This window comes from Centroberyx gerrardi, chromosome 1 (assembly GCF_048128805.1).
Source record: "Centroberyx gerrardi isolate f3 chromosome 1, fCenGer3.hap1.cur.20231027, whole genome shotgun sequence".
NCBI classification, from domain to species: Eukaryota; Metazoa; Chordata; class Actinopteri; order Beryciformes; family Berycidae; genus Centroberyx; species Centroberyx gerrardi.
This window is the reverse complement of record NC_135997.1, coordinates 10,527,340-10,554,059: the sequence shown is the minus strand read 5'-3', so window position 1 is coordinate 10,554,059 and position 26,720 is coordinate 10,527,340. Positions and strand designations below refer to the sequence as shown.

The window sequence follows — 26,720 nt, the reverse complement described above, 5'->3', positions numbered from 1 at the left end:
CATCATCATCATCATCATCATCATTATAAAACATTGATATTGATATTTGAATCACCTTGGTTCAGTGAAGTAATGATGTTCTATGGACATAAACCCACAATACAGATATATTTTGCTACAGACACACAGTCACATAATGCAATCAATCATGTGTCTTACTGCACTTTCACTGGAGGTTTGTGATTTGAGTTTTCACGTCTTACTGTGGATATCACAACATAGTTAAAAAAAAAGTCTCAATGTGCAGGTCTGTTCTACCCACGGTAAAAAATTGTTGCCACCTGAGATGTCTTCTTACTGACAGCAGAAAAAGTGATCTGCTTCATGTACTTGTGTGGGCTTACTGTGTGCTGACTGCTGTCTGAATTGTTCCTGCAAATCTTCTAGGATATCAGCTGTTCACTTCCAAAAATGCAATATATCACTTTTGGGGAAAAAACTTGGAGTTCATCATTCAATATCTTTTTTTTATTGTGTAAAAACTGCAAAGTGTTCCAGGTAAATTAAACAACACATATGGTGAACATATACACACCAACCAACATATAGACTCACATACAAACACATATGCAGATGCCTGTGTATATACTGACACATACACTCAAAACACATACATGTCCATTAACCTACATATCCACATGAGCATCTATATAACACACCGCCTGGTAATAGAATAATTGGAATATATGATTCATACAGAACAACAAGCCCACATTAGAAGCTACCTGCGCATGTCCTTAGTCTGCGGATACAAGCCATGGAAGCATTTGTCAATACACAGGATATGATGTTAGTATCCATTGTGCCATAATCCAAAGTGAGTATTCATATAGAGGCCCAATCCAGAGTTTAACATTATGATATACTACCATACAAATGAGTACCATAGAAAATATCAGGCTATACTATACCATCATAACTCTACAGCACCATATAAAACAGGCAGCAAAATTCACAAGCTACCTACTTTCGCTCTCATATTTCTTTCTAACTTTCAAATCGTTTTGTTTCAGTTATACAATGAATGCTTTTAAATGCTGTTGCAGTTGCTCTCTTTCAATTACAAATTTTCTCAGCTCAGTTGTCATACTGTCTTGCAGTTACAAGTTTTACAAGTTAAGTTACAGTTTTCTGAGTCCAGTTACATTTACTATCTTGCAGGTGAAAGTCATCAGAGTATGGTTAAACTTGTTGTGCGGTTATGATTACTGTCTTGCTGTTACACTTTCTCTGAGTGTGGTTGCAATACTTTAGAGTAGTGTAGCTCCATAAAAACCTGTCTATGTGGTGGCAGAAGGAATAGGAGAGAGGGGGCGTCATTATTTTAGCATACAAGAAACAGTTAAATTAGGTTATTACGTTAGTAAACTATAGACAAGAAAGATCAAGATTATTCAGTGAGCTGCCTGACTGCCCTACAGAAACTCAAAGCAAGATTATCAAAGCAGTGCTTAATTTAATATCCTCCACAGGCCTGCACTTCACGGTGTAGTGCCTGAAATGTAAAGACATGTCGTTCGCAATAACGACCTGTGAGAGGCAGCAATTTGCCAACGGGTGTCTAGCCTGCCGGAAATTTAAAACAAGTATTTTGAGCCTTTTGGTTTTCCATACTCTTTGGACGCGTCTCGACCCTGATCGGTGACGTATGGAACGTGGGGTCGTTTGGTAGTGAGTGACACCTAACGTTAGCAAGCTTTACCAGTGTTGGATCGAGATTATGCATGACAGATTTAGATAGTCATTACTGAAGAGTGCAGACATTAATAGGGTCATCTTTTAGTTTGGAAGAAAATGACCGATTTGACAGATTCTCTGGCCAAGGAGGGCTGGTAAGCAGCTTTGTAGCTAACGCCAGTTAGCTAACTATAGTGGTGTCAGTTTGTTGTTAGCTAACAATGGTAACCATACCGTTTTTACGTTAACGTTGGTATTTGTTTACATTATAAATCTAGTTAGCACAAATTATGGCTAACAGTAGCCGGACAAGTTACACATTAGCTAACATCATTTTGAGAATAGCCAGATCACGCGCTTTTCTAAAGCACACGCGCCCATTTAGCTTGCAAATTAGAGATGAAGGCATGGATTGCGAACGACTAGCTACCATTGGAGTATTAGCTACATCACTTGTGATGCTAGTTTGCTTTAAATCAACTTAATTAATGTTAGGTAGCAACTAGCGAGACAGCTAACGTTAGCTATACAAGCTTATCAAACCAGCCAGCTAACGTAACTATTACTAGCATCTATTCATGTTGAACACATAACTTACAACCTGGACCAGTCCCTATAGTCAGCCAATCATAGTTTTTAAGAGGTAATTTTGCCTGTTTGCAAATATCGATACTTGGAAGTCCCAGATGTCGGACCTTCCCAAATCCACCCTAATTAACTTAGTTAGGCTAATGCTTACAATATTGATAAGTAAAATTAAGGAGTGCTCTATCTCTTGACGTAACTTAACTCGCAGAATGGCAGTGGACAAAAGATTACAAATTAAAGCAATTAATTTATTATTTTGTTTTTGTTAGTTTTTGAGGCACGCGTTGTAATTTCATCAAGTTATAAGGAAAAAACATTCAGCTAACTGAAACAAAATAAAATTATTTTGTTTCAGTTAACTCAACTAACCTTGCTTCACCTCAGTTGAACTTTGTTAAGCTTCATAAAGTAAGGTCCAGTAATATTACTAGCCTATCTTGTGTTTTAAGACCAGTGGATAGATGCTTTGTACACTGCTAGCTAGATGTATGTCCTGAAAGCTTTTGAATGTTGATGTAACTAGGCATGACCTTTACTAACCCAGCTGCTTTTCTTTTTGGCCCCTCTTCCACCCTCAACATCTTTCATCCTCATCCTTCTCTGTCATCATACAGGTACCTCAGTGATGAGGGGATAGCAGAACTGAAAGGAGTCTCTGAGCAAGCATCACACAATGACATTATTCGTGTTGCACTTGACGTAAGTCTATTCTTTAACATTTTGTCAAGTATCTTGAAGTCTGAGGTCTTGTCCAAGTTCGCCTGTATTTTCCATAGTAAGATATATTTTCCAGCAGTTTTTCCAGTGTAACTGTAGCTCACAGCTATCTATGTAACTGAATTTGAATACTATATTCAGCCATGAACAGATAGTGCTCTGTAAACAGGTATGAATGTTACCAAAATAATATCTACAAAATAAAAACAAACAAAAAACACCTTTGAAACATTGTGGTAGTTCATTTAATTTATAAATATTCAATGCTTTTCAGTGAGCTAAAATTGAATTGAAACACACATAGGCCTAAACCTGCCTGTGTGCTGACACACACAGCCAGCCTACCCACTGATGCACAGAGCTATGGAGATTAGAATTTAAGAAATTGGTAGTCTGTTTCTCTCCACTGTGGGCTTCTATGCAAAATAACCTACCAGAAAGGTTTGATATGTCTATTGGTATAAGTAAACTTCTGTAGCATGTATGCAGCCAATTGTCTGTCAATGTCATTGTATCATTGCATGACCCACTAGAAGCAGACCCAGCGTTAGCTCGATCCATCTTCAGTAGCCCCAGCTGCACAAATAAGCTTGCAGCTTCCCATCAAACTATTTCTTGATTCCTCCTTGATCAGCCAGCTAAGTCTAGGTTATCACCTACCTCCTTATTGTGCATTTATGTGCTATCGTATACATGGAAAAAAAAAATTCCTACTTGAAAATTTCACATGAATACCCTCCAAAGTCAGATGATTAAGTCGGAAATTTGGATAAAATTTAGCTACCTGAGTTATGACTCAATGGTGACCTTTAACCTTCTCAGCAAGGCGAAAAAATCAAGTTTGGTCTCAGTCAACAGTAAGAAAACACATACCCTTGCACCGTTATTGCAAAATTGTAGTTAGCCAGATTAACCCTAACATTTGTTTGAATGAAGTTTGTCAAATTAGCTTGTTAAGCTGCAGAACGTCCGTGTTTATTTATTGTATGTCTTCCTGGTTTGATTTTCTGACAAATTGGCACATGAATGCAACGCTGTTTAGCAGCCGACTTAGAAGCCCCGCATGTTGGACTTTCCCACCAGCACATGAACACAACATAACATGATATCAGAAAAAAACATGAGGCCAGATACCTTTAAAACTTGCATGGAAAGGACAGTTGTATCAAGCTAAGTGTTTAATATACATTTCCTTTCAGTCAGACAGGCAAAGCCTCAGCTCAGGTTGGCTGAGCGCAAACTACATGACTGTCAAAATCCTAAAATCTCTGCACAGCTTACTTAACGGTAACGGCTGTACACACCGAGTTGGCTCCGAAATGGCCGTTTTGTCTTAGATTTCAAAAACTTCTCTGGGACAGCTAAATCGGCTCTAAGGTCTTATAGTGTGTGTTTGCCCAGCTTAAGTGGTGAGTGTTAAGCAAACTGTACATAGGATAAGGGGCAAGAGAATATGGGGTGGGCTATGCCTGATGTCTGGGGCCAATTTCAACACTCTAACTGATGGCTGTGTTTCTTATGACAAACTGCTGAGAACAAAGCTGAAAGCGGCTCCATCTTATGTAAACACTATTTAAAGGATAGGGTAATTCCGGCTATTTTCATCTTGGGCCTTATTTTCCTAGTTTTTGGCATCATGACGATTGTGTTCAAAATGTAGTCACTTACTTCACTGTAGATCTTTTCTTTCCTCCTCTTCGGCGGGAGCGCTGCTTTTCAATACACACCCACTGGGGAAACACAACCTCCAACAGTTGAACCCAAAAAGCAATTGTCCTTTTTTATGTGTGTAAAAAGTGCAGATTCTGATCTACTAACCTGTGTGCGCAAGCATTTGCTTGAGAGAGGAATACTCAGTTGAGGTGATGGAGCGCCATTTGGTGTTACCTCACAGCAAACTATGGAGGGACAACTCGACAACTGTCAGGCACTGACTAGCAGTGAGGAGGTAACTGTATCCCATAAAATGTGTAATTTCAATTGGTGATCGGATCGGTGATGGGCCGATCACGCTGTTAAACTAGTTGGTCAAATATTTACTACGCTCATCAGCGTCTGCACTGCCATCTGAAATCTGGGAGAAGGCAAGGCTGCACTTAAATGCAGGAAGTGCGCAGTAAGGGAAGCTCACCAGTCAGATGATATTGTGGGAGTTTCAGTGAAAATTCATAACTTCTGTGTTAAATGTTAATAATTGAACTGTTACTACTGATATTATTCAATAAGCCAAAGAACAAAAAACAATGCACAATTACTTTCTCAAGTACTGTAAATCAGTCGGATCTGCGCTGGTCTATATGGGTTAAGTGTCTGATGACTGATTGACTTGAATTTGGATCCTAATGCCCGTGTCTTACGCCGTGCGGAAAACAAAGGTGCTGGCAGTTTGAAAAAAGCAGAATAGTGTGAACGCACCTTAAGTCAGTACATCTGGACTTGGTCTTGATTGACACCCCTCCCTAACATGAACATGAATAGCATGAAGCAGGTTATTGTCATCATGAGACACAGTACATAGGTAAACCTATTTTTCAAAAGTTAATGAAGGCAAAGTCTATGTGCATTATTTCTTTTCATCATGAGTGACCATCATGTTCTTTTTCCTCTTCACAGAGTGATCTTAGACCTATTGGGAGAAAATTTCTACCATCAGAGATCAATAGTGGAAGGGTTGAGAAGGTGAGTGATGCAGTATGTTTGAAAAGGCTATTTCCACACTAAATCTATGCAAGTGGTATACACTATAGGCACTCCCCTCTTTGAGCTCAGTTATTACTTAAATCACAATTTATTGGGGAATGAGGCATGATAGTCACTTTTTTCAGCTAAAAACCAGTTCACTGTTGCTCAAAAAAAGACTTTGACTTTTGTTTGCACATTTTGTTTTATGATATATTTCAAGGGTTAAAATATTTCAAAATGCATTTATTTTGGAGTGGGGCTTTCACTGTATCCTATCAGAGTGAAAAGAAAATTCCAAGTCAATATGCAATCCCACACACCTCCTGAATTAATGAGACAAAATAATAAGCAAAGGGTTAGACATCATTAGCAGTGTCTATCTCCCTGTGGCCCTTAAGTAGGCCTACCTCTCCACACACTTTTCTTCCTCCAACAATTATCCTTTGTGATTCAATTGTAGCTCAAGAGTGTGTCTTTTGGTAGATATTGAAGATCAGAACTACTGGAATGCAGTTCTCACGAATGTCACTAGATGGCCCTGATGCACTGAGTAAGGAAGGGTCAGGAAACCATTCCCTCACCTGCGGAACTGGAGTTGAGCAACCATAGAGAAAAAAATCCCAAATAATTTTTGAAGATAAAAAATTCAATTGAATGTGAGCTTAACCCCCTGCTCCCCTCTGTCTCAGAAGAAGATATTGTGCACCCCTGTCATGCGTATGTCCTGCACTGCCCTATATCCCCCCATATATCTAACAGAGAGAGTGGCATCTGAGTTTTCACCATGCACTTTGCACTAAACTGAATGCACCTATACTGCATTTACAAATGGGTAGTATAACTTGTTTGAGGGGAGTAGTAAGTAAGTGCTAATCATCATAAGCACAGGAAATCTAAAGGTAACCCAGGAAGCAGATCTGAGGCATAAATAAGCCTGTGCTGTCTCAGGTATGCCAGATGGGACGATTCTTGTTTAATGTAATTATTTAAAATGCATCCTATCTTTCAAATGCATGAGTCTTTTTTAGATTGGGGAATTATTATTTTTTTCATGAGCTGCTCCCCAGTATGCCTCTGATAAGCATCCTTTTAGACTTTATGCTGTTAGACTATTTTTCTAAACCCTATTTCTTCTGTTGTCTCTTGCATGTGGCCAGCTTGAGGGTCCATGTGTTCTCCAGGTACAGAAGGTGAGGAACATCTCAGCCCCTAAAGACCATGAGGAGTCCCAGGCAGCTCCCAGGATGCTGCGCATACAGATGACGGATGGACATACCACTTGTGTAGGACTGGAGTTTAAACACCTGTCCAAGATCAGGTACCTATATCATGGGTTTAGTTGGGTTTAGGAATACAGTGGGTTTAGTCTGAATACTGGGATGTAGCCTAGTTTGATTGTCTGAGAACTTAATATCAGTGTTAAATATGGGCAAGAAATAACAGTATTAATCGTACACTCATATCTGGGTATTAGAAATAAATAATTCACATTCTCAAGTCGAATGATAATGAGAACCTGAAATTTGAGTTTTCAGTGCAATCGTTTATAATAACGTACGTTAAGAGGTAATGATCACTGATCCTGATGGCCCCAGGTGAAACACATGCCATCTGAAAAGTATTATGGTTCACTTTGGTATCCACATCTATCATGAATTCCATTCATCAGTTGATGGACTAGTTTGTAGGTGGAGTGGGGCAAAAATCGATTCATGTAAGAATTGCAACTCTGCCGTTTGTGATTGTCCGATGCCCCAAATTAGATTGTGTTATTTTCAAGCTTATAACATATAGGCCTAGATAGTACAATATTGGAACAAACGGTTTTGTGACAGATCAGTATGAGTACTATATGCAACTGGTAAGCCAACCCCTACAATGCTGTATTGCTAGTAGCTACATGGAAGCATGTGTTATTTAGCCAATTCCCCTTAGATTAAAAGTAAATGTGTAGTCTGATTTTTAAGATTTTGAATTGTGAGGTCCCTGCTTATTTCCACCCCTATTATGTGTCCAGGGGTACATTTACATTTTTGTGTCTTTCTACAATCTCCCTACTTGACTGGCCTCAGTTTCCTTATTTTTTCTCCACTGCCCTCCATGTATCACAGCCAGCCTACCTTTATGCATTGATGTGCTGAATTATGTCTCTGATGCCCCCCACACACAAACACACCCTCCCCATTTGCCCAACTGCACACTACGCCCTTCTCCTCCTTGTCAACACTCTCAACCGACCGCATGCCTCCATTTTCCCTTTATCTGCAATTTCCACTTGGTGGCAGCTGATCTACTAACAATTCCCAGCCTTAATTACATCTCCATCCCAGCAACTGTGGCCTTGGTGACTGCTGCCATGGTGACTAGCCAGTCTGTACAGGTGGAGTGGCCAGAATGTGGGCTCTGACTTGCTGATGGGAAGAGAAGAGAGAACAGAACAAATCCCCTCTTTATGAGCTGCACACACACACTCTCACACACACTACCAACAACAGTGGTTAGTGTTTATTATGAAAGTGTCTGCATGAGTGTGTGTGAGTCCATGAACGCGTGGCAAAGAAGGATGAGATGGATTACAGGCAGGATGGAGCTTGTGGGGACTGTTCAGTGTGCGAGAGAGTGATAGAGAGGGGGGACAATTAAGCATTAAGTAGCAAGATTGATCAGAGGCTGAATGGTGTGTTTGTGGGATTGTGTGTATGTGATTGCATCGAGAGTAGAGAGTGCCTCATTTCCACACTGGCCACTATCCTGAGAGCACCCTATCCATCCCAGTGGTTTGCAGTGAAATCCCTAATTGCTGCTTTGGCATCCGGCATCAGTAGCTGGAAATCCCTCTAAGTCCCTGTGCTTTCCTAATGAGAGAGGCAGAGGCCTTATCAGTCCTGATGAGATAGAGGGGCTTTTAATTTACCATGAGGATGGGTGAGCGGCTGGGATTATTAATAGTCCCTCCTAGCCTCGCCACCCGTCCCCTGGCAGTGCTCCATGTCATTTAGAAAATGTTATGGGTAAGGGGATAGGGGGTGGGGCCTAGGAAATAAGCGGGCCTTTTGACATTTTATGGTCTGTTAAGGCAAGCGTGGTACATGCAATTATGATATGTTTAACATTTAACAGTTATGTTCTATATATAAATATATGTAAAACATTCTTTCTTACCTGGATTTGCAACTTTTCTGTTTTTCAGTCTTAACACTCCCCCTGGAACAAAGGTAAAGCTCCTTGGTACAGTCCTGGTAAAAAATGGTTTGCTACTCCTGGATGACTCAAAAATCTCTGTCCTTGGAGGAGAGGTTGATCACATGGTGGAGAAATGGGAACTACAAAGGGTAAGGATGAATTTTGTGGTGTTGGTTGAACTACATTTGGTCTAGTCAGTGATGTATATAAAATACAGATGTTCTTAATCATTTTGGATCTGCATTAAACCCACTCTATCTACATTACTATTATTGCCAATATCTTTCTTGTATGCTAGTTCTTGATGCCCATCTTCCTTTACTGTTTAACCTCCAGAGCCTGGCCAAACACAGCAGGAATAATATTGGCGCAGAAGGTGGACCTCCTCCCTTTGTGCCATTTGGACAGGTGAGATGGATGTTTGTTATAAACTCATGAGTCACATTTCCTGGTATTTAAAGTTAAGCCACTTGCTTCTGACTGTCACTTTGGGGATTATCTCCATCATTGCCTCATGAGTCATTATAAAATTAATAAAAATTAATAAAATTAACAAATTAATAAAATGAATCATCAGAACTTTGAACTTAAACATACATTGGAGTATGTTTTCTGATTTACTGTAAAATGCATGACTGAATTTGTATGCTTCTTTCTTATCCTACCAATGCAGATTGTAAACTATCCAGGGGCAGATTTTTTTTTTTACCCAAAGATATATATATATATATATATATATATATATACACACAGTATATGTGGTGTTTCAGCTGTATTAAAATAGAATGCAGTGAAAGTGGCTGGAAAGATGAGGGGGAGAGAGGGGATGATATGTGACAAAGGTGGTAAGCAGGTTTCTAACCTGCAACCTGCAGTAAATGGTATGCTCAGACACTTAACATTTTCAAGGAATTTATTCCATAATGACAAAATGAAAACATGTTTTTAGAAATTTTTGCAAATGCATTGAAAATGAAATACAGAAATATCTAATTTAAATAAGTATTCAACCCCCTGAATCAATACTTTTTAGAAGCACCTTTGGCAGAGATTACAGCTTTGAGTCCTCGCGGATACACCTGTATCAGCTAGAAACACCTGGATTTTTGGATTTTTGCCCATTCTTCATTGCAGATTTGCTCAAGCTCGGTAAAGTTGGATGGGGAACGTTTGTGAATAATTATCTCCAAATCATTCCCCAGATTTTTAAAGGGATTCAAGTGTGGACTTTGGCTGGGCCATTTCACATTCTTGTTCTGAAGCCATTCCAGTGTTGATTTGGCTGTTTGCTTAGAGTCTTTCTCCTGTTGGCACATCGTCACCCCAATCTAAGGTCTTTGGTATTCTGAAGCAGGTTCTCAAGAATTTGCCTGTATTTGGCTTCATTCATTCTTCCCTCTATCCTTACAAGTCTCCCAGTTCCTGCAGCTGAAAAGCACTCCCGCAGCATGATGCCACCACCATGCTTCACGGTGGAATGGTGTTAGATGGGTGATGAGTTGTCCGGTTTCCACCAGACATGGCACTTTGCATTGCAGAAGAGTTCACTTTTCGTTTCATCAGACCACAGAATATTTTCCCTCATGCTCTGAGTCTTTCACACACTTATTTGCAAACTCCAGGAGTGCTGTCATTTTCCTTTTTTTTTTTTCCCAGAAGAGGCTTTCTTCTGGCCACTCTGCCATATAGCCCAGATTTGTAAAGCGCTGCACTGACTTGTTATCCTTCCAGCAAGATCTCCCATCATAGCCAATGAACTCCCAATGTAGAGAAATGTCAGGGACATTCCAAGAAATTTGGATGTACCTTTTTATCATTTTATTAGCCAAAAAGGTCCTAATCCACATCTAATACATTTGGCATGTCATTACTATAAATTTCTTCCATAACGCTGATGTACATCATCTGGGTAATCTCTTTATCAACTACCCATTGCCACCTCTTCAGATAAGTCATCTCTTGCTTTTTAACTATGCCGCTTATCACTTAGTGCACTGTGATCACAGCAAATACAGCAAAAAGAAGACAAATGTGCTCACCAGCAAAGGTCACTTCTCCAGATATGCACAAATTTAAAATTTGTTGTTCTCTCCTGTCACACATAACATGAAACTTAAATGTTCTGAACTAACTTAACTAACTTAATTTAAGGCTGTAATCACATGGGATGCGTTTTTGAATGCACCTGCGCCTTTTTTCAGTTCTTTCAATGGTTTGGTCACGGCAGGAGCGCGTCTCTTCCAAACTATGCATTTTGTCCATTTTTATTTTTAACATTATCCACTTTTTTTTCCCCCTTGCATTTGAGCAGGACAAAAGTGCGGTTTATGTGATCATGGCCGAATTGTTTCATGTCTCAAACCTATTGAGAAAAAAATATACTTTTATGAAAAGACTACCCATTATATGCTCGGATTGAACCGACTCAACTTTAATCCAATAGACGTGATCATTAATATACAGTATGAACACAATTAACTAGTACTCTGAGAAACAATAAATTCTCTCTGTGGGGACAATACTGCGGTCCTCGGCTGAGAGGTGTTGTTAAAGTTGCTCAACTTGGAGGCAAATCAACCTCTTGGGCGGGTTGCTAGCTATGACTGCAGTCATCTGTTGGCCCAGCCAAAAGTCCTTATTTCCAATCCATTTCAAATGTAGGCTGTAACACCACAAAATGTAGAAAGTCAAGGGGGTTGAATCCCTTCTGAAGGCACTGTACATGATAGAGGATGTTTCAGAACATGATGTGACTCTCTCTCTCACTCTCTCTCTCTGTGCTTCCTGTAGAAGTGTGTGAGAAAGGAGGAAGTAGACAGCAGAGAATTGGACCAGAGAAAGACCCTCCAGAGTACCAGTGTGGTCAAAACTACTGATGAGAATGATGAGTTTGAAAAGCAGCGGATAGCGGCTATTGCGGAGGTGACCAAGACCAAAGAGGTATGTGATTCCTCATCTTGGGTGTGAGTCTTCATCACATGTTAAGGACACAGCTGTGGTACTTAAAGGGAACTTATTTTCTTACAGGGCTGTTGGCATATTTTCTAATTCAGAACTATTAGCCTTACAATAAAATAAAGCTCATTTGAATGTGTAAGATCAAACTTTGATCTTTTACATCAAACTTTGAATGCAAAAAAATTGTGATATTCATGAAATATCGCGATTTGCGATAATATCTATAATACCACGCCATCATCCAAGACCCTGCCCACAAACTGATCATTCCAGTGATCGGACTGCCCCCGTTGACAAGGAGGCAACCAGACCTACCAAGCCTCAAAAAATGCAATATACATGTGGTTAACATGCGGAAACGAACAAATGATTCTGAGGAAATACGAATGTAAACAGAGGCACTCGGAAGGCTGGGGCCAGGCTATATATATCATCAAACCTCATGACTGATGGCTATCCATACCATTACAGATCCACTGCCAACAGGGATTGTGGGTTTAAGGCATCCTTAGGCTTTCTCCAAATGTAAACTTGTTTGGATGCAGGAAAAATGGTAAAAAAAACCCACACAAGGGTCCAGGTTTTTTACTCCTTTCACCAGGTTCTGGGTCTTTGTGCGTTAACCTTAGATTTAAGTGTTTTTTGTATGGCAGCCCTTCCATAAATACCAGTATTGTGAAGCTCATGTAGTTATTTTTTTTTTTTTTAGACTGTCACAGAGGTGTCGATTAAATTCTGTGGTAATTTTGAGACGGTAGTTTTATGGTGTTTAGCAACTATCCTGTGAAGTATCTGTCTTTCCTTGTCAGTGAGCTTTGACTTGTGACCACTGCTCCTCTTTGCTGATGCAAAGTCCCTGTTTGTCCCTGTTTGGCGTATGATTTCTGAGACTGTTCCTCTTGCCACATTAAATAATTTGGCTGTTAATATGATCAGTTGGTTGCCTCATGCTGCTTTGAAAACTCATAAAAGTCAGAACTCTTTTAAAGCTGACACATACTGCTAATTATCATTCATCCTGATGTTCGTAGCTAGTTGACGTTCTAATTGTGATTTTGTTACTTCAAATCCTTTTTCATGTGGAGTTTCCATTGTTTTGTCCATCCCCCGCATCAATATTGATCTTCATGTTCTTTCCCTTCTTAAGGCTCCCCGTACGTTTGGTGGTGGAGGAAATGCAGGCAGTAACTTAAGCAGTGTTGCTTCTTCCTACCGGGGCCGTGACTCATACCAGCAGCGGAGACGAGAAGAGAGGGTTGAAAGAACTGAAAGCAGACAAGACGGAAACTATCGAGAGCTGGTGAGGAGACATACTTGGTCCAAACCTGTAAAGCAGTAGTTGTAATCTCAGGCAGTTTAATGTGTTTTGAGTTTTTATAAAAGGAAATTGTGTTGAGAAATGGTAGAAGGCCTTTCTGTTATTTTACTTTCAATTATTATACTAAAGCCTCAATTCACTCATACGTGACTAAAAGGCTACAACTTGTTCTACCTTCTGTTTTGGTTTCATGAAGTCTCATTTCATGGCTCCTAGACTGGGTCAGGTGTTGATTATGATGATGTAGAAATCTAAACGAATCGGAGTCCTGGCCAGGCTTTCCTCTCAAGTGGCAGTCCATTTGTGTACCAATCTAGCCTTCTGTTGTGGCTTGCCAATTTGTAGGCTGAACTGAGCCAGCCTTGGGCTGAACAAAGAAATGGGTCGAAATAGGAAATTATAGTGTTTGGTTCTGGAATGTGTTGACAGTGCACACTGTATTAAATCTAAAACCCAATGAGTGACACCCTTCACCACATTACACCCAGCTTGCCCACTAGAAATGGGAGGTTAGGGATTTGAGGTTGCCAGATTATTATTTGTTTATCTGATGAATTTTAATGAATTTGAAAACTTCCTGTTACATGTAGTTACAAGGCAAATGAAGTGAAAAAAGGACTTTTTCACCTTGTTCGCTAGTTTTCCATATGCTAACGTGCAACTATTTCACAATACATCCCAAAACGTACAAATTTTCTATCAATTTGATTTCAACTTCTCCCCTAAATGGAATGCAGACTAGAATGCATTTGTTCTGAGTCACTTTCCATGTTTGCTATGGTCCACCCCTGCCCACTTTATAAAGATCCCTGCCCATGTTATGCCCCAATATTTTGCCCCAACATTTTGTTTGAACTGGAAATACGTAAGCTATGGAAGCAAGACACTCTTGAACATGCCATTTCATGTTGTCTTAAATCTGCATACGTGGTGAAATCGAACAATGGATTTCAAGGATAGATGTTTTTAACAGACTTGGAAGGGATTGCTATATTCGGTTTATTTGTCTCTCATCTTTGTAATTACAGTACACCCCCCCTCTTCTCTTATTTCCTCTCTTCCTCCTCTGTTGTTACCTCTAATGTCCTCTATTTGTATTCTCATCTTGTCTCTCAATCCATCGTCTCCTCTACTTTTCACTACATACTACTTCTGTATTCTCATCATTCCTCTTCATGGGCCTTTTTTCCTCTTTCCCTGCTATCCATCCTATCCACCTTTCTGTGTGACACTTAACCTTCCTTCTCTGCCCAATATTACCATACAACCACCATCCATTCTCATTCCTTTTATCCCTCCTCTCCCTGTACATTGTATACCTCCTCCATGTCGTCTTTTCCCTTTTGTCCTTTCTCTCATTACATCCTCTGTGCAGGTGGACGAGCGTGCTCTGAGAGACATCATGGAGATGGGTTTTAACAGAGAGGCCGCTCGGCAGGCTCTGATGGACAATAACAACAACCTGGAGGTGGCACTAAACAGCCTGCTCACTGGATCCTCTGGCTGCAGACCCAGCCCCGCTGCACCTGAATTCAGCAGGCCCCCACCTCGAGGTACATATACACACATGCACACACAGTTAACTCTATATGCATACTTCTGGGGAGCATAAGCCAGAGCCCAGCCTGACCCTGATGGCTTTGGCCTTCAGGGTCCCATGTCCCATAGCCAGAAACGGTGCGCTTGTGCTTTTATGGAGGGAGGGAGGAGTGGCGATAGTCCTACAACCTACAGCCTAGTTACGATCAAGAATAAGTAAACGTGCAAGGCTTGGTAATATATCCATTGGTTTTGGAATTAGACAGCACTGGATGTTGCCTCTGTTAATCAAGAACTCATTTGGTTTGAGCTTGTGCAGTCATGTTGCTGCATGTCATTGTCCATGGTTAATGACTGTTGTAATTTTATGCATAGCTGAAAGATTTATCATTAGAATTACTTGAGGTTTAGGTTTGCCTTAGATTTGCCTTCATCATTGATTATGCAGTCTGGTTAATAACCAATGTACTTTAAAGTTTTGTGAATGCTGAAAAATGTATTCATTAATTGTAATTTAGCAAGTAATTAAGAACTAAGCAATCAAAAAATGGTCATGCTTGGAAGAATGTTGTATGCTGTGGCGCACTAACTGCTGCTACTTTCCTCCCTGCCATTCACTGTTCTGTGTGCATGCATTCAAAGTTTGAAATGGTAACAAAACCATATTAGCTGTATCTCATTCCAAAACAAAAAGAGTACATTTATTTCATCTTTTGATTGTCATGTTACATTATATAGCCTACTCTTATCTACAATTACCTCTTATCCTTTGTGTCATATCTTGGTAACATACTACATAGCACATTCCTTGAACATTTTGTAGCTTAAAGCTTTCCTGAAAACAGACTAGACGTGTACTCACTACTCAAGCAGAAAAAAGGTGGCATACCTTTCAGAAAATCTGATTCAACCAGGATCAGGCTAAAAATTAACACACACACAGCCTTGTCACACATAGCTGTTGATACCCAGACCTAGAAGTGCACACACAAACATTCAGTGATCAAAGTATGGTTTGGTTCTGTGTAATGTTATTCTGGGGTTCTTTTCAGCCCGAGGGAGGGGAAGAGGAAGGTCCAGGAATGAGGATGAGGAGGAGGGAGCAGGGGGAAGGCCCTCTGCACCGAGCACTCTCTTTGACTTTCTGGAATCCAAGATGGGAGTTTTCTCCATCGATGGTGGGTGATGTAGTCTTAATTTGATTCTAATCTGCCTGGGTACCTCTCTGAAGTCCTTAACTTTCAAGCTTTTACTTCAGCAATTTTAGGAAGAATTTTCATCACAATATCCTGATTTTAAATAATTTTTTAAGGGCAACACTTAATGCAGGCTTTTTGCCTCCCTGAAAATGCATGTTTTACAGGACAAATGTAATTGTAGAGTGTAGTTAATAATGCACAATGTTATTTCCGCAGTTTTTCTTTGATTCCTGATGTGAACTTCTCTCTTCTAAAAAGCCTTAAATTATCCATTATTCATGTATAGTAATGAAAGGACGATAACAAGAAAATGTGCAAAAAGTCAAGGGGGTGAATACTTTGTAGTTCAGAATTCCTTTTCAAGAAGACTATGCCAACATGGACAGAATCATGATAGGATCCAGACAGATGGCTATCCTTTGCTGAGGGAATTAAGATGTTTTAAGTACAGGCATGTTCTCTAAATCCCTGAAATCAGCACTGGTCTGGCAAAGGCCAATGGAGCACTGGGTTCTAGTTTAAAATTAAAAAGGATTTTACAGTATATTTGATGTATTATATTGTATTTGACCAATAATGATAAGATTTTTTGGTTTCATTAATTACATTTTGGGCTTATTATATACTTATGGATTTGTTTACCTCTTTCCTTTCATGTTTAGGAGTTTAGTGATCTTTCATCTTCAAAGATTAGTTGTGCCGCACAATAGTGTGGTCTTGTCAATATTCATCCTATTGTTTTTATTGCATGTTTTCTCATAGCTGGTGATTACACTCCCATATTCTGTTTGTTTCTCAGAGCCAAAGAGCCAGCCACCTCAGAGACACCATGATGGTAAAGTGAATTTCTCCAACTCAGACTATTACTCCAAAGACGCATCACAAACCAAGTGCTCCTCGTATAATGACAACAGGCAACAAAGGAACGACAGACCACCCCGCTTCCACAGGGACACTGACTTTCCCAAGCCTGGCCAGGAGCCTCCCTCGAACTCCACAGCTCCCCAAATATCGGCCCCAGCCCAGCAGTGGAGGGGCCAGGAGAGAGGGTCGCGTGGCACGTCAGACAGATGGCAGAATGACAAGAGAGAGATGCGAGATGAGCAAATTTCCTCCTCTTCCTTCTCGTCTTCTTTCACACGGTGTAAAGAACCACAACAACAGATGGATTCTACTGGAAGTTTCCACCAGCGGTCCAGAAATGGAGATGGTGGGAGCTTGGCTGGGGGTTTTCAACAAGTTGCAAGAGAGAACTCTGTATCTGAACCGTCTCATAGGAGAGGGACAAAAGACAATGCACCCACTTCTAAACCAACCATTGCTGCGGGCAATGAACCAGATGGAAGAGGAGGTTATAAGCGGACAGACAGCAGAATGGAAGAACCCAACAGCAGCAGGAGAAAGGGGAAGAATGACCGGCCGAACATGGATCACCTTGACCGTCAAAGGGATAGTGGGCCATTGAACTTTAACTCATGGGGTGGAAGCTCAATGACAACCCAGGAAGGGGGGGTGTCTCGGGACTCTCGATTCTTGACAGGGGATCCTTCTCACTTCCAAAATGGAGACACAGAACACAAAAGAACTGGGCCAATTAAGCCAACAAACTCATCTGGTCCTCCTCCCAGGGAGGCGCTCCCCAAGAAGAACACCTCTCAAAACCCAGGACCCAAAAGGAGGCCAGGACAAGGTCAAGGCAAAGGTCAAGGTCAAGGTCCAGGTCCAGGTCCAGGTCCAGGTCCTAGAGGGTCAGAGAAAAGTCATATCATGGAGCAGGCTTGGAAACCTGGAGACCAGTGCCTGGCGCTCTATTGGGAGGACAGCAAGGTATGTCATTACTAGAGTGGTAAAATGGCAATAGCCGATATTTGATGTTTGTTGAAATAAGTTTGCATGAAATAAGACAAAGTACACTGAAATACAAACCAGAATTTTCAATGTTATTACAATGATCTTAGATCTGTGTCACGCTTATCGGTTTAATACAAATTAAAAAAAGACAGTATTGTAAGAGGTTTGTTAAGACAGGTAAAGAGATATTTTCGACTTTTTAATTTCATAATTTTTATGCTTGCCAGCAGGGCAAGCATTTCCATCTAGATCTGTTGAAGTTGCTAAGTTACTGTAGGATTTTTATTGGGTCCTTGTTGAACTGTGCATGTATGAAGTGCATGTGGTAGTAACCTTTATAGGCTAGCTGATGGCCCTGATGTAAGCTATCACTCTTGAAACACAACACTGGGTGACAAACTCTTGTAAAAAGACAACATACTGTGGCAGGAATTAGAGGCAGAGACAAGGTTTGGGTGTAACAGGGTGCCCGGGGGTAACTGTGTAGTGGGTGGGCAGTGAGAACCCCGGGGCGGTCTTATTACTGATGGGTAATTATTGACATAAAACCGAAATGGATTCATTTCCAATAAACTTTTTTAGTAGAACAAAGTAGAATCATATCATTAGTAAACACTGCTGCTGTGAATGGCCATAACTGAATTGTGACATGTGAGGACCTCACTTTGGTCTCCTCCATACCAACCAACCTGCAGCATGCTGTTGAAATGCAAAATAGCAAAATTTTGTATTAATTTTCTGGCTTCTTATTTTTGACTTTTTTTTTTTTTACTATTAAACTGATAAGCATTACATGGTCCATCTTAGCTAGTTGAATCAATATTTCCAGAGTTTGGAATTATAAGGTTCTAATTGGGTAGAATATGCAGTTTTGAGATATTGAGAATCAAAGTTTTGACATCTTGTCATCCGTTATTTAGTGAAACCTATCTTTATGGCATCCCCAAGGTACTCTGAATGCAAAATATCAAAATCCTAATTAGATAATTAGAAATTAGATATTTTTTTAAGAGGGCCCAAACAAAGATTGAAAAAAGAACACTGCACAAGCATAAAGTCACATACAAACATTAACAATATGTGGATAACTCAATTTTGATTAATAAAAAAAACAAAAAAAAAACAAAGTCAGATAAAGCCTTACGATTCCAAGCTCACGGTTTAACATTTATATAACGGTCTCCCAAAACCAGAAACCAGACAACTGAGACTCAAATCTCTTCACCATCAATAGTCAAAATCTAGAATTGATGCAGTTTCAATTCATTGGAATTTGTGGACACAGTTTGTGGGATTTCGGCATCCTAAAATTCCTGTTTTTGTCAGAACGAACATGTATGAACCCAATAATTATTATTGTGGTCGCCTCCACAAAGTTGGTCTCCTATTTAGGGTCAGTGGAACAGTCCCATAATATCTCTTGTCTCAGCGTCTAGGTTTTGTTGGTCATGTTTTAATTAATTAACATAAGCGTTACCAGTCTTGTCTAAGTCCAGGGCACAGTGAAAGAATACATAACTGTTTATATAAAAAATAATTAATTATATTTCCTTGTCTTTCTCTCTGTGGTTGTTTGTGCTTGTGTGTGTGTGTGTTCACGTTTACAAAGTTCTACCGTGCCCGAATAGACGCTGTGCATCCTTCAGGCTCCACAGCTGTGGTCGTGTTTAGTGACTATGGCAACTGCGAAGAGGTCCTGCTGCACAACATCAAACCTATTGCTGCTGACTTCTGGGTGAGGAGAAGGAAAGCATGTATCAAGCCGTGTTAGACTCAGACAAGCAAGATTAAACAACTCTTTGACTCGTCTATTATTTAGATCAGAATCTGTTGGTGAATACTCAATGGAAGCAACTGATTACATGGTATTTGAGGTGGTAGCAATAAAAAGTGATGAAATATGAATATAGTCAGATTTTATTGCCATACATACTGTAACCTACAAGTAGAAACTAGGCTATGTCAAGAAGACAAAAAAAATATTTCAATGAGAAACAATCTTTGAAAGTGTTTCAGCTGAAAAGTAAATGATCCTAAAGTTAAGTCAAATGTGTAACATTTGAGCCTTGGACAGATGAAGCAATCTTATCCCTGATAAATACAATATTAGTTTTTCACACTTCAGGACAGGGTGGTTGGACCATCTACAACTTGGTCAGTGACTCTAAACAGTACTCTTTGGTTGTAAAAATATATATAAAAAAAAAAAAAAAAAATATCGTTCATACCTCACAGAAATATCAAATTTAGCCATAATCTACAGTACCTGGAAAACATTATTTATACGCCTTGCATTTTCATCCAGCCAATGTATTGTTAAAGGACCAGCTCACCCCAAAATTGTCTACAGACACATGTCAGTCGAAACTCCATTGAAGTTTGTACGACCACCAAACACACAGCAAATTGGCCGTTAGAGTTCTATCTCAGCTTTCTCCCAAATCTGGGTCTGTTTTTTTTTAGTTCCAAAAAGGGCATAAAATGATGTCAAACTTATTTAAACTACTCATACAGCATAATCAGTCAGCATCAGTAAGTGTTTTGCAGCCAAACAATTGCACTGTGAGTCCGAAACGCCTAAATTTACCGCATTACTGCCTATATTTACCTCACTGACACTTTGTTGTTATTGAGAGTGTGAATGGTTGTGCGCAATCAGTGTGCACAACCAGAGGTACAAGGTGTTTGCACTGTCACCAAACAGGTAACTGTCAGTGAAGTAAATATAAAAGGAGTTTCGACTGACATGGCGGTGAACTGTTCCTTCACACTGGGTTAAATTTATATCGGACAACTTTTTTTCTTGTTCAGTTGGGGCCAATGTAACACAAACTAGAAACATGCTATTCCCATTTTGCTTAGCCAGATGACGCAGATTTGTGAGGAAGTAAGGACAAAGGCACAGGGAACAACAGTGAGGAGTAAAAATGCATCTCTGGTTACCCACAGTAACGTCACAATCATATTAAATGTACACTGGCAGGAGGAAGATGATGGTTACTATGACAGTTCACTAGAGTTCCGCCGTGGGGGAGATGGGCAGCCTAGACGCACGCGGCCCACACAGCAGTATTACCAGCCACCCAGGGCGCGAGATTGATTTGTCACCGCTTATACCGGCAGGTAAATAAGAATTAAAATGCAGAAGGATTTTTTTTTTCCTTTTTCTTTTTTTTTTAGTACGTGATCATCTATCTGTAAACATCAGTGCGAGTGCGAAGTGAATTTCTTATGCATAGTACACTAAGCATACCATGTTGTACTTGGGAATAGACTGAGTTCTATGTGTTATGCAAAACGATCGTTTTTTCCCCCCTTTTTTTTTTCAATCAGACAATAGACACAGGAAATAGCCGTTTTTAACAATTTGAGGCCAGCAGGGTTTGTACAAGGTCCTGGAAGTTGCTTGCATTCATGCCTCAAGTACCAAAGACAATGTTTCCTTGCAGAAAATGAATGTCCTGCTGCTGCTATACACAAAGTTTGTGTGTGTGCGTTTGGGCATGTCATATTTGTGTATATTAAACACAAGCCAATCATCATTTGCAGTACTGGACAAATTGAAAAATCAATAGGATCCCTTTAACATAGGTCAGTAAGATCATTAGACCAGTGCCTATTATTTTCTGTTGAAGCAGTCTGCTAAGCTACCTTTGAGGCAATGATTGTCTTGATGGAGAGTGAGTGATGGCCTTCATTTGAGACCCACTGCATTTCATGACAAGCTCGCAGAAATACTTAAAAGGACCATACTGGTGTTATTGAGCATTTTTACCCATTTACTACACTGCATGGCCATACTACATTATCCTCCACCATTTTCCAAAGCATAATGCACAGTTTTTATTTATTAGTTTTTTTATTTTTGAACATTGCCCCCCCCACGCCTCTCTCATATTTGCCACAAATACATGTCGGTGACAAATCTAGCTTAACATTTAAGGCTGGTTCATGCTTCAGGCAGAAATGTACGCGACTGAGTGCATGCGGTCAAAATCACATAATTGCAGGCAAAACGGCTGCACACACGTGGGTCGTGCACCACCTGCAATTTAAAAACAAAGCAGATGGCGCCACAGTGCCTCTATCCAGGATTGGCTGAACAAAGAGGAACAGAAACTACTGGTCAATCACAGTGGGGTTCTGTTTTTTCTTGGGCGGGATCATGTAGAGAGTCTAATTTTCCTACAGCGCCACTTAAGTGCTGGAGTTTTCAGTGGTGCACAGTTGTCGAGAAGCATGAACACAAAGGTACATGGATGCCACCTCTAGCCACGCATGAAGCATGAACCATGAACCAGCTATTACTTTACTCTGGGTGTGTTCAAAGGTGTTTGGATTGACACCAGAGCGCTGTAAAATCACAGAACGTCAACAGTTGGTTTTGTTTTGGGGTAGACCTTCAGAGCATTTAGCTCCTTCAATCTATGAAGAGCCTTAAGTATTGATGTGAAAACTTTTTTTCCATTCACAATTATTAAAGTCACATTGACAAAAATAATTTCAATGACATCATGGCTACTGTGATGGATTATTGAACACAATTTTCAAGTTAATTGAAGTTTGTTTTCATACCATTAAGAATTGACTGAAACCGGATAAGTTTTAGATAATTCTAGGTCTAAGTCTTTACTAATGGCATGTTCCAAAATGAGATGTAATTAGAAGATATCTTTTGGGCATATTCATGTCTTGCAAAAAAAAGTAGTACACACTATTGTGTACATTTAATAAATGGCCGATATCGACCAAATACAACCAAGGCTTAAAGTTTTCTTTATTTATTTACTATTTATAAAAACTAAATCTGATAGATACTAATGTGTACTGAAATACTGCACCCTAATGTCTAAGAGATCACATACAGTCACACTGTTTATATTGCATGATGTCCTTGAAAGTGACGAGTACTAGAAAACAAATTTTAGTTCTTGGATTTCATGTAGACATTGATTTCATATGAAAATTATTTGCAGCTTTAAATGCCACTATTGGCACAAAGCATTGTGTCAAGATTTTCAAAAACGGTCTACGATCATGGTGACCTTAGTGTTTTGAGAGCACAGATAGTTCAGTTTATGCGCAACTCAAAGAGTCCTGTGAACATCAAGAAAGGAACATTCCTTCAGATGCAGTCAAAATGCAACCAAGGTTCATTTTGTAAAGTCTCTTTAATAATTTTCTCTTTTTTCCATCCATCAGTCTATTTGCCCCATCCTTCCATGACAGAGATAACGTCTCTTTCTTCAACAATCCAGAGTTCTTCCTGAGTTTTTCAGTGTCCATAACGTCAAGACATACTGAACTTTTCAAAGGGCTTGGACAAGATGCAAAAAACTGACATGAGCACCCATTAACTTTGTTATGGACACATCTGCTGTAAATGTTGTGAAGATTTGTAAAACAGCTGCATTATCATGTTAATAAACATTAATTCTAGTATGTAGATGAAGTGTTGTTGTTTTAATGTTATGTTTTTGAATCAATAACTAATACATGACAGAAAAAGGAACTACATGGTTTTGTTTATTTTATATATATTTTTATGTTTTAAAGACAAAGCATTGCATGATATCAGTTTTACTGAAAAGATGCATAAATAGTATTAACTTGTTTTTAAACGCTGTCATACCTTATCGACTGATTCTTGTAGCTTGCTTCTATTCTATCAGTTCTGCTCTCCTGGATAGGCATGGGTGCTTAGTCCGTAGCAAGCAGCTCAAGCTCATTTGTCGTGTTCTCTGAAGCAAATCCGAAGGGTAAGACAATCTCATCTGCCTGTAATAGAGATGGTAACACTGGAGAGATATCATTTTGCACATTACAAAAGGGACTATTGCTAGCTTTTCAAGCATGGCACACACACCACTGGGTTAGCTATTTATGGACTCCTGCTGTGCAGGAGACAAGTTTTACACATCAAGAAATAATCTCCGCCTCTGCTTCAATTTCACTTTTACCCACAGCGGGGGTTGACTGGACAAAGGCACTAGGGTTCAGCAGAGAGGTCACCGTGCTATTCTGTATCACTGGTCGAAAGGATTTGCTTTATTTTCCAACTGAGGCTCCAAGTGACCATAGATGAATAATTGACGGGTGGTAATATGGAAACCTATCCAGTAGGAAGGAACTGAAAGTGAAGCTGTTGAGAGCTTTCCTGTGGGCTGAAGATCAACATTTCCTGATAATCAGCAATGCTGTAACAAGGGCCTCTTGATGAAGAATTGATTTTGAATGAGGCTACTAGATGAATTCAGTCCATTTTGTGTTGACCATTTGCCCCTGTGGCCCTTTAAAATGTTAAGCAGATTACAAATATCAGGCAGAAGTCCTTTTTTACAGTAATATTGAGACCCAATAAATGAAAGGTTATTTGTGCAAAACAGAGCAGCAAATGTGGATTGTAGGACCAACTTTGCTGTCACTATTGAACTTGACAAGTGTAATCTGATTCCTAGTGAATAGATAGGCCTGCTTATAGCTTTTGTGTGGAGGAGACAATGAAACTCAGATAGCAGCCAGAGTAAGACATTCATAGCAGCTGAACGTGTTTCATTATGAATTTGTAATACCTTTATTACATATGCTAAATTAATGCAGCAAATGTCCAAGTATTAAATATGTTCAAAATACTATTTGCAATACTGTTTACTGCAAAATACAATTTTCAAGATGTTCCTGCATACTCACTCTGTACATCACATTTAATGTAATGATGCCACTGTAAATATTGAATTGATGATCAAACATGTCACAAGTTTGTTATGAATGTGCTGTATCATACATCTTACAAAGAAAGTATTAGCAAAACTTGACCACAGGAGTTGGCCGTGTCCCAGGAGGGATTACAACTTGTTTTTTATGTTTATGTAACTTTCAGCTACAGTTTATGCAATCTTGTTGATGATGTGATTAGAGTAAATCTAAAGCTCCAATTACATTTTTTTTTCCTGACAGACAGGCCATGCATGGTTAGATATGGCCTTAATTATTCAGTATTCTAGAAACTATCTTGGATTATGATTAGATTGGATTTTAAATGAAAGGATTTACAGTGTGATCAAAAAGTATTTGAACTGCAACTCACTTTTTAATGTTTTGGCTTGATAGGACTATAAGGTTTAAACACAGTCAGCTTTGATTTGATGGTGTTTTCATCCATATTGGATGATCAGTGGAAATTTAGTACCTTTTGGACATTGTCCTTCCAAATCAGGGTGCTAACAGTTTGCGAAAAATTACAATATAGAATAAATAGAATCAATTTAGTACCTCATCACAAATTCTAATTTAAAATCATATCCAGCAATCTACAGCTAATAAGTATCACAAGATAATTTGCCCAATGCATACAGACATTTATTCTGAGATTTATAAAAACTGGTAACAAACATAAGATGTAGGTCAACCGATGGACCATTGAGGCAATATTTCCAACCATACATATTCGCAATTCTTAAGTCTCTTTTAAACATTATTGAAGCAATTCATCAATATTAAAAAGCCAGGACAATGGGGAGAGTGCAATGAATGTACAGTCTTTAACTTGTAAGGAACTATACAAACATTGTTTGGCAACGCTCGCTAGTTCTTCTGTACGATTGTCTTGCAGCTCCTAGTTTCTTCTCTGCTAAGGCCCGATGCACACCAGAGGATTATCAGGACAATTGACACCATATTTGTCCATCCTGACAATCATGAGGGGAACCCCTTTTCTGAGGCTTGGTCGAAACCGAAGGCCCGCCCAGATTTTCTACAATAAATCTGAGTTACTAGCCTAACTACCATCACCTTTTTTCAGCCTACTCACCTCCAGCTCAACTGAAATGTTTACAGCCCACAGTCAGTCTTTCCAGCCACGGCTGTTTTCCTTTTCATGTTCCATTTGTGCTGTTGTCACATAAGTCAATTTGTGGTATTGTTGCATAATCCTTTTGTGGTGGAGGAGCGTAATCTTCACATAATTTGTCTGCGTAATCTGTGTTTCAGAGTTTGTGCTGAGTACTGTGTTGCCTATAAGTGCCCTCAAATGAAAGCTGGCTGTGTACTTACATTTGGAAAACTTATAAGTTTCAGCATTAAAATATGTTACACCTATATCTTTGAACAGTTTGTTTTTTATTGGTGCACATTTATTTGTATCTCTAAGAACAGACAGAAATAAGAGAGAAATCATCCCACTCCCCTAATCTGTGTTGCCGTACAGATCTACAGCTCTGGAGAGAATGTATTGGTACAAGACTAAGAGTTTAAAAGCTCCGCGACATTGGATTTTGTGGAAGCGTCCCTGCCGGGAATCGAACTCGGTTCTCCCGTTTGAGAGTCTGTAGTCTAACTCCCTGCAGCACACTTTCACCCACATGACCAAAAATGGTGAACAGAGCAACCGACAAAGCGATCCATAGTACTGAAAAGGTAATTGTGACAGTACCCAGACAGTAATCTAGGGATAAGCTTGCATACTATGGTTTAGAATTAATTTTATTATTATAAAGATCTTTTAGATGTGAGCATTCAGACAAATATTTCATGAGCTCATGGTCTGTCTCCCATTTATTGCCAATGGATCAGCTCTGGGCTGTACGTTGGTGTGCCATCACTGATTAGAATCTTGGATCTTTGGTTTCTGGCTCTGAAAGAGAGCTGTTCTCGCTCCAGTACTAATTGAACTGTCCTGGGCCACTAGAATCACTTAAATTATTTAACTCCAACCTCTTAGCTGCTATCATTTCACATTTCAAAGTAACTTTAAGTAACAGAGTACAGAGCTAAAACCTGCCTGGCTTATTCTAATATTTGACAGGCTACTGTACACATCTTACTCCATTCTCCATTCTCCATCTTACAGTTTTCACCGCTGGTGCAAAATCCATAGTTGTTGGGTGTTGTGTGCTGGCATCATCAGTTAATTTGTATAGGAGTGAGTGCATTACCATCAACTATAGTCTGGTATTCTTGATGTCCCTGATTCATCATAATAAAAAGTAACATGAGGTTTCTTGAAGGTG

The 26,720-nt window shown here is 39.6% G+C and overlaps 1 protein-coding gene across 2 annotated transcripts; it reads left to right on the top strand.

Moving 5' to 3' along the window:
- The first annotated feature begins 1,645 nt into the window (after window positions 1-1,645).
- On the top strand, window positions 1,646-23,158 carry tdrd3 (tudor domain containing 3). 2 transcript variants are annotated; one of them, XM_071894226.2, is made up of 14 exons: window positions 1,646-1,832; window positions 2,880-2,964; window positions 5,596-5,661; window positions 6,822-6,982; window positions 8,855-8,996; window positions 9,184-9,255; window positions 11,638-11,787; window positions 12,953-13,105; window positions 14,499-14,676; window positions 15,715-15,840; window positions 16,661-17,688; window positions 19,322-19,447; window positions 20,696-20,835; window positions 22,915-23,158. In XM_071894226.2, the coding sequence occupies exons 1-13, from the start codon at window positions 1,795-1,797 to the stop codon at window positions 20,810-20,812; spliced, it is 2,442 nt and encodes an 813-aa protein (XP_071750327.1). In that variant the 5' UTR covers window positions 1,646-1,794; the 3' UTR covers window positions 20,813-20,835; window positions 22,915-23,158. The 2 variants fall into 2 exon arrangements, with proteins under 2 accessions (XP_071750327.1, XP_071750328.1); XM_071894227.2 differs by lacking the exon at window positions 20,696-20,835.
- Window positions 23,159-26,720: the final 3,562 nt, after the last annotated feature.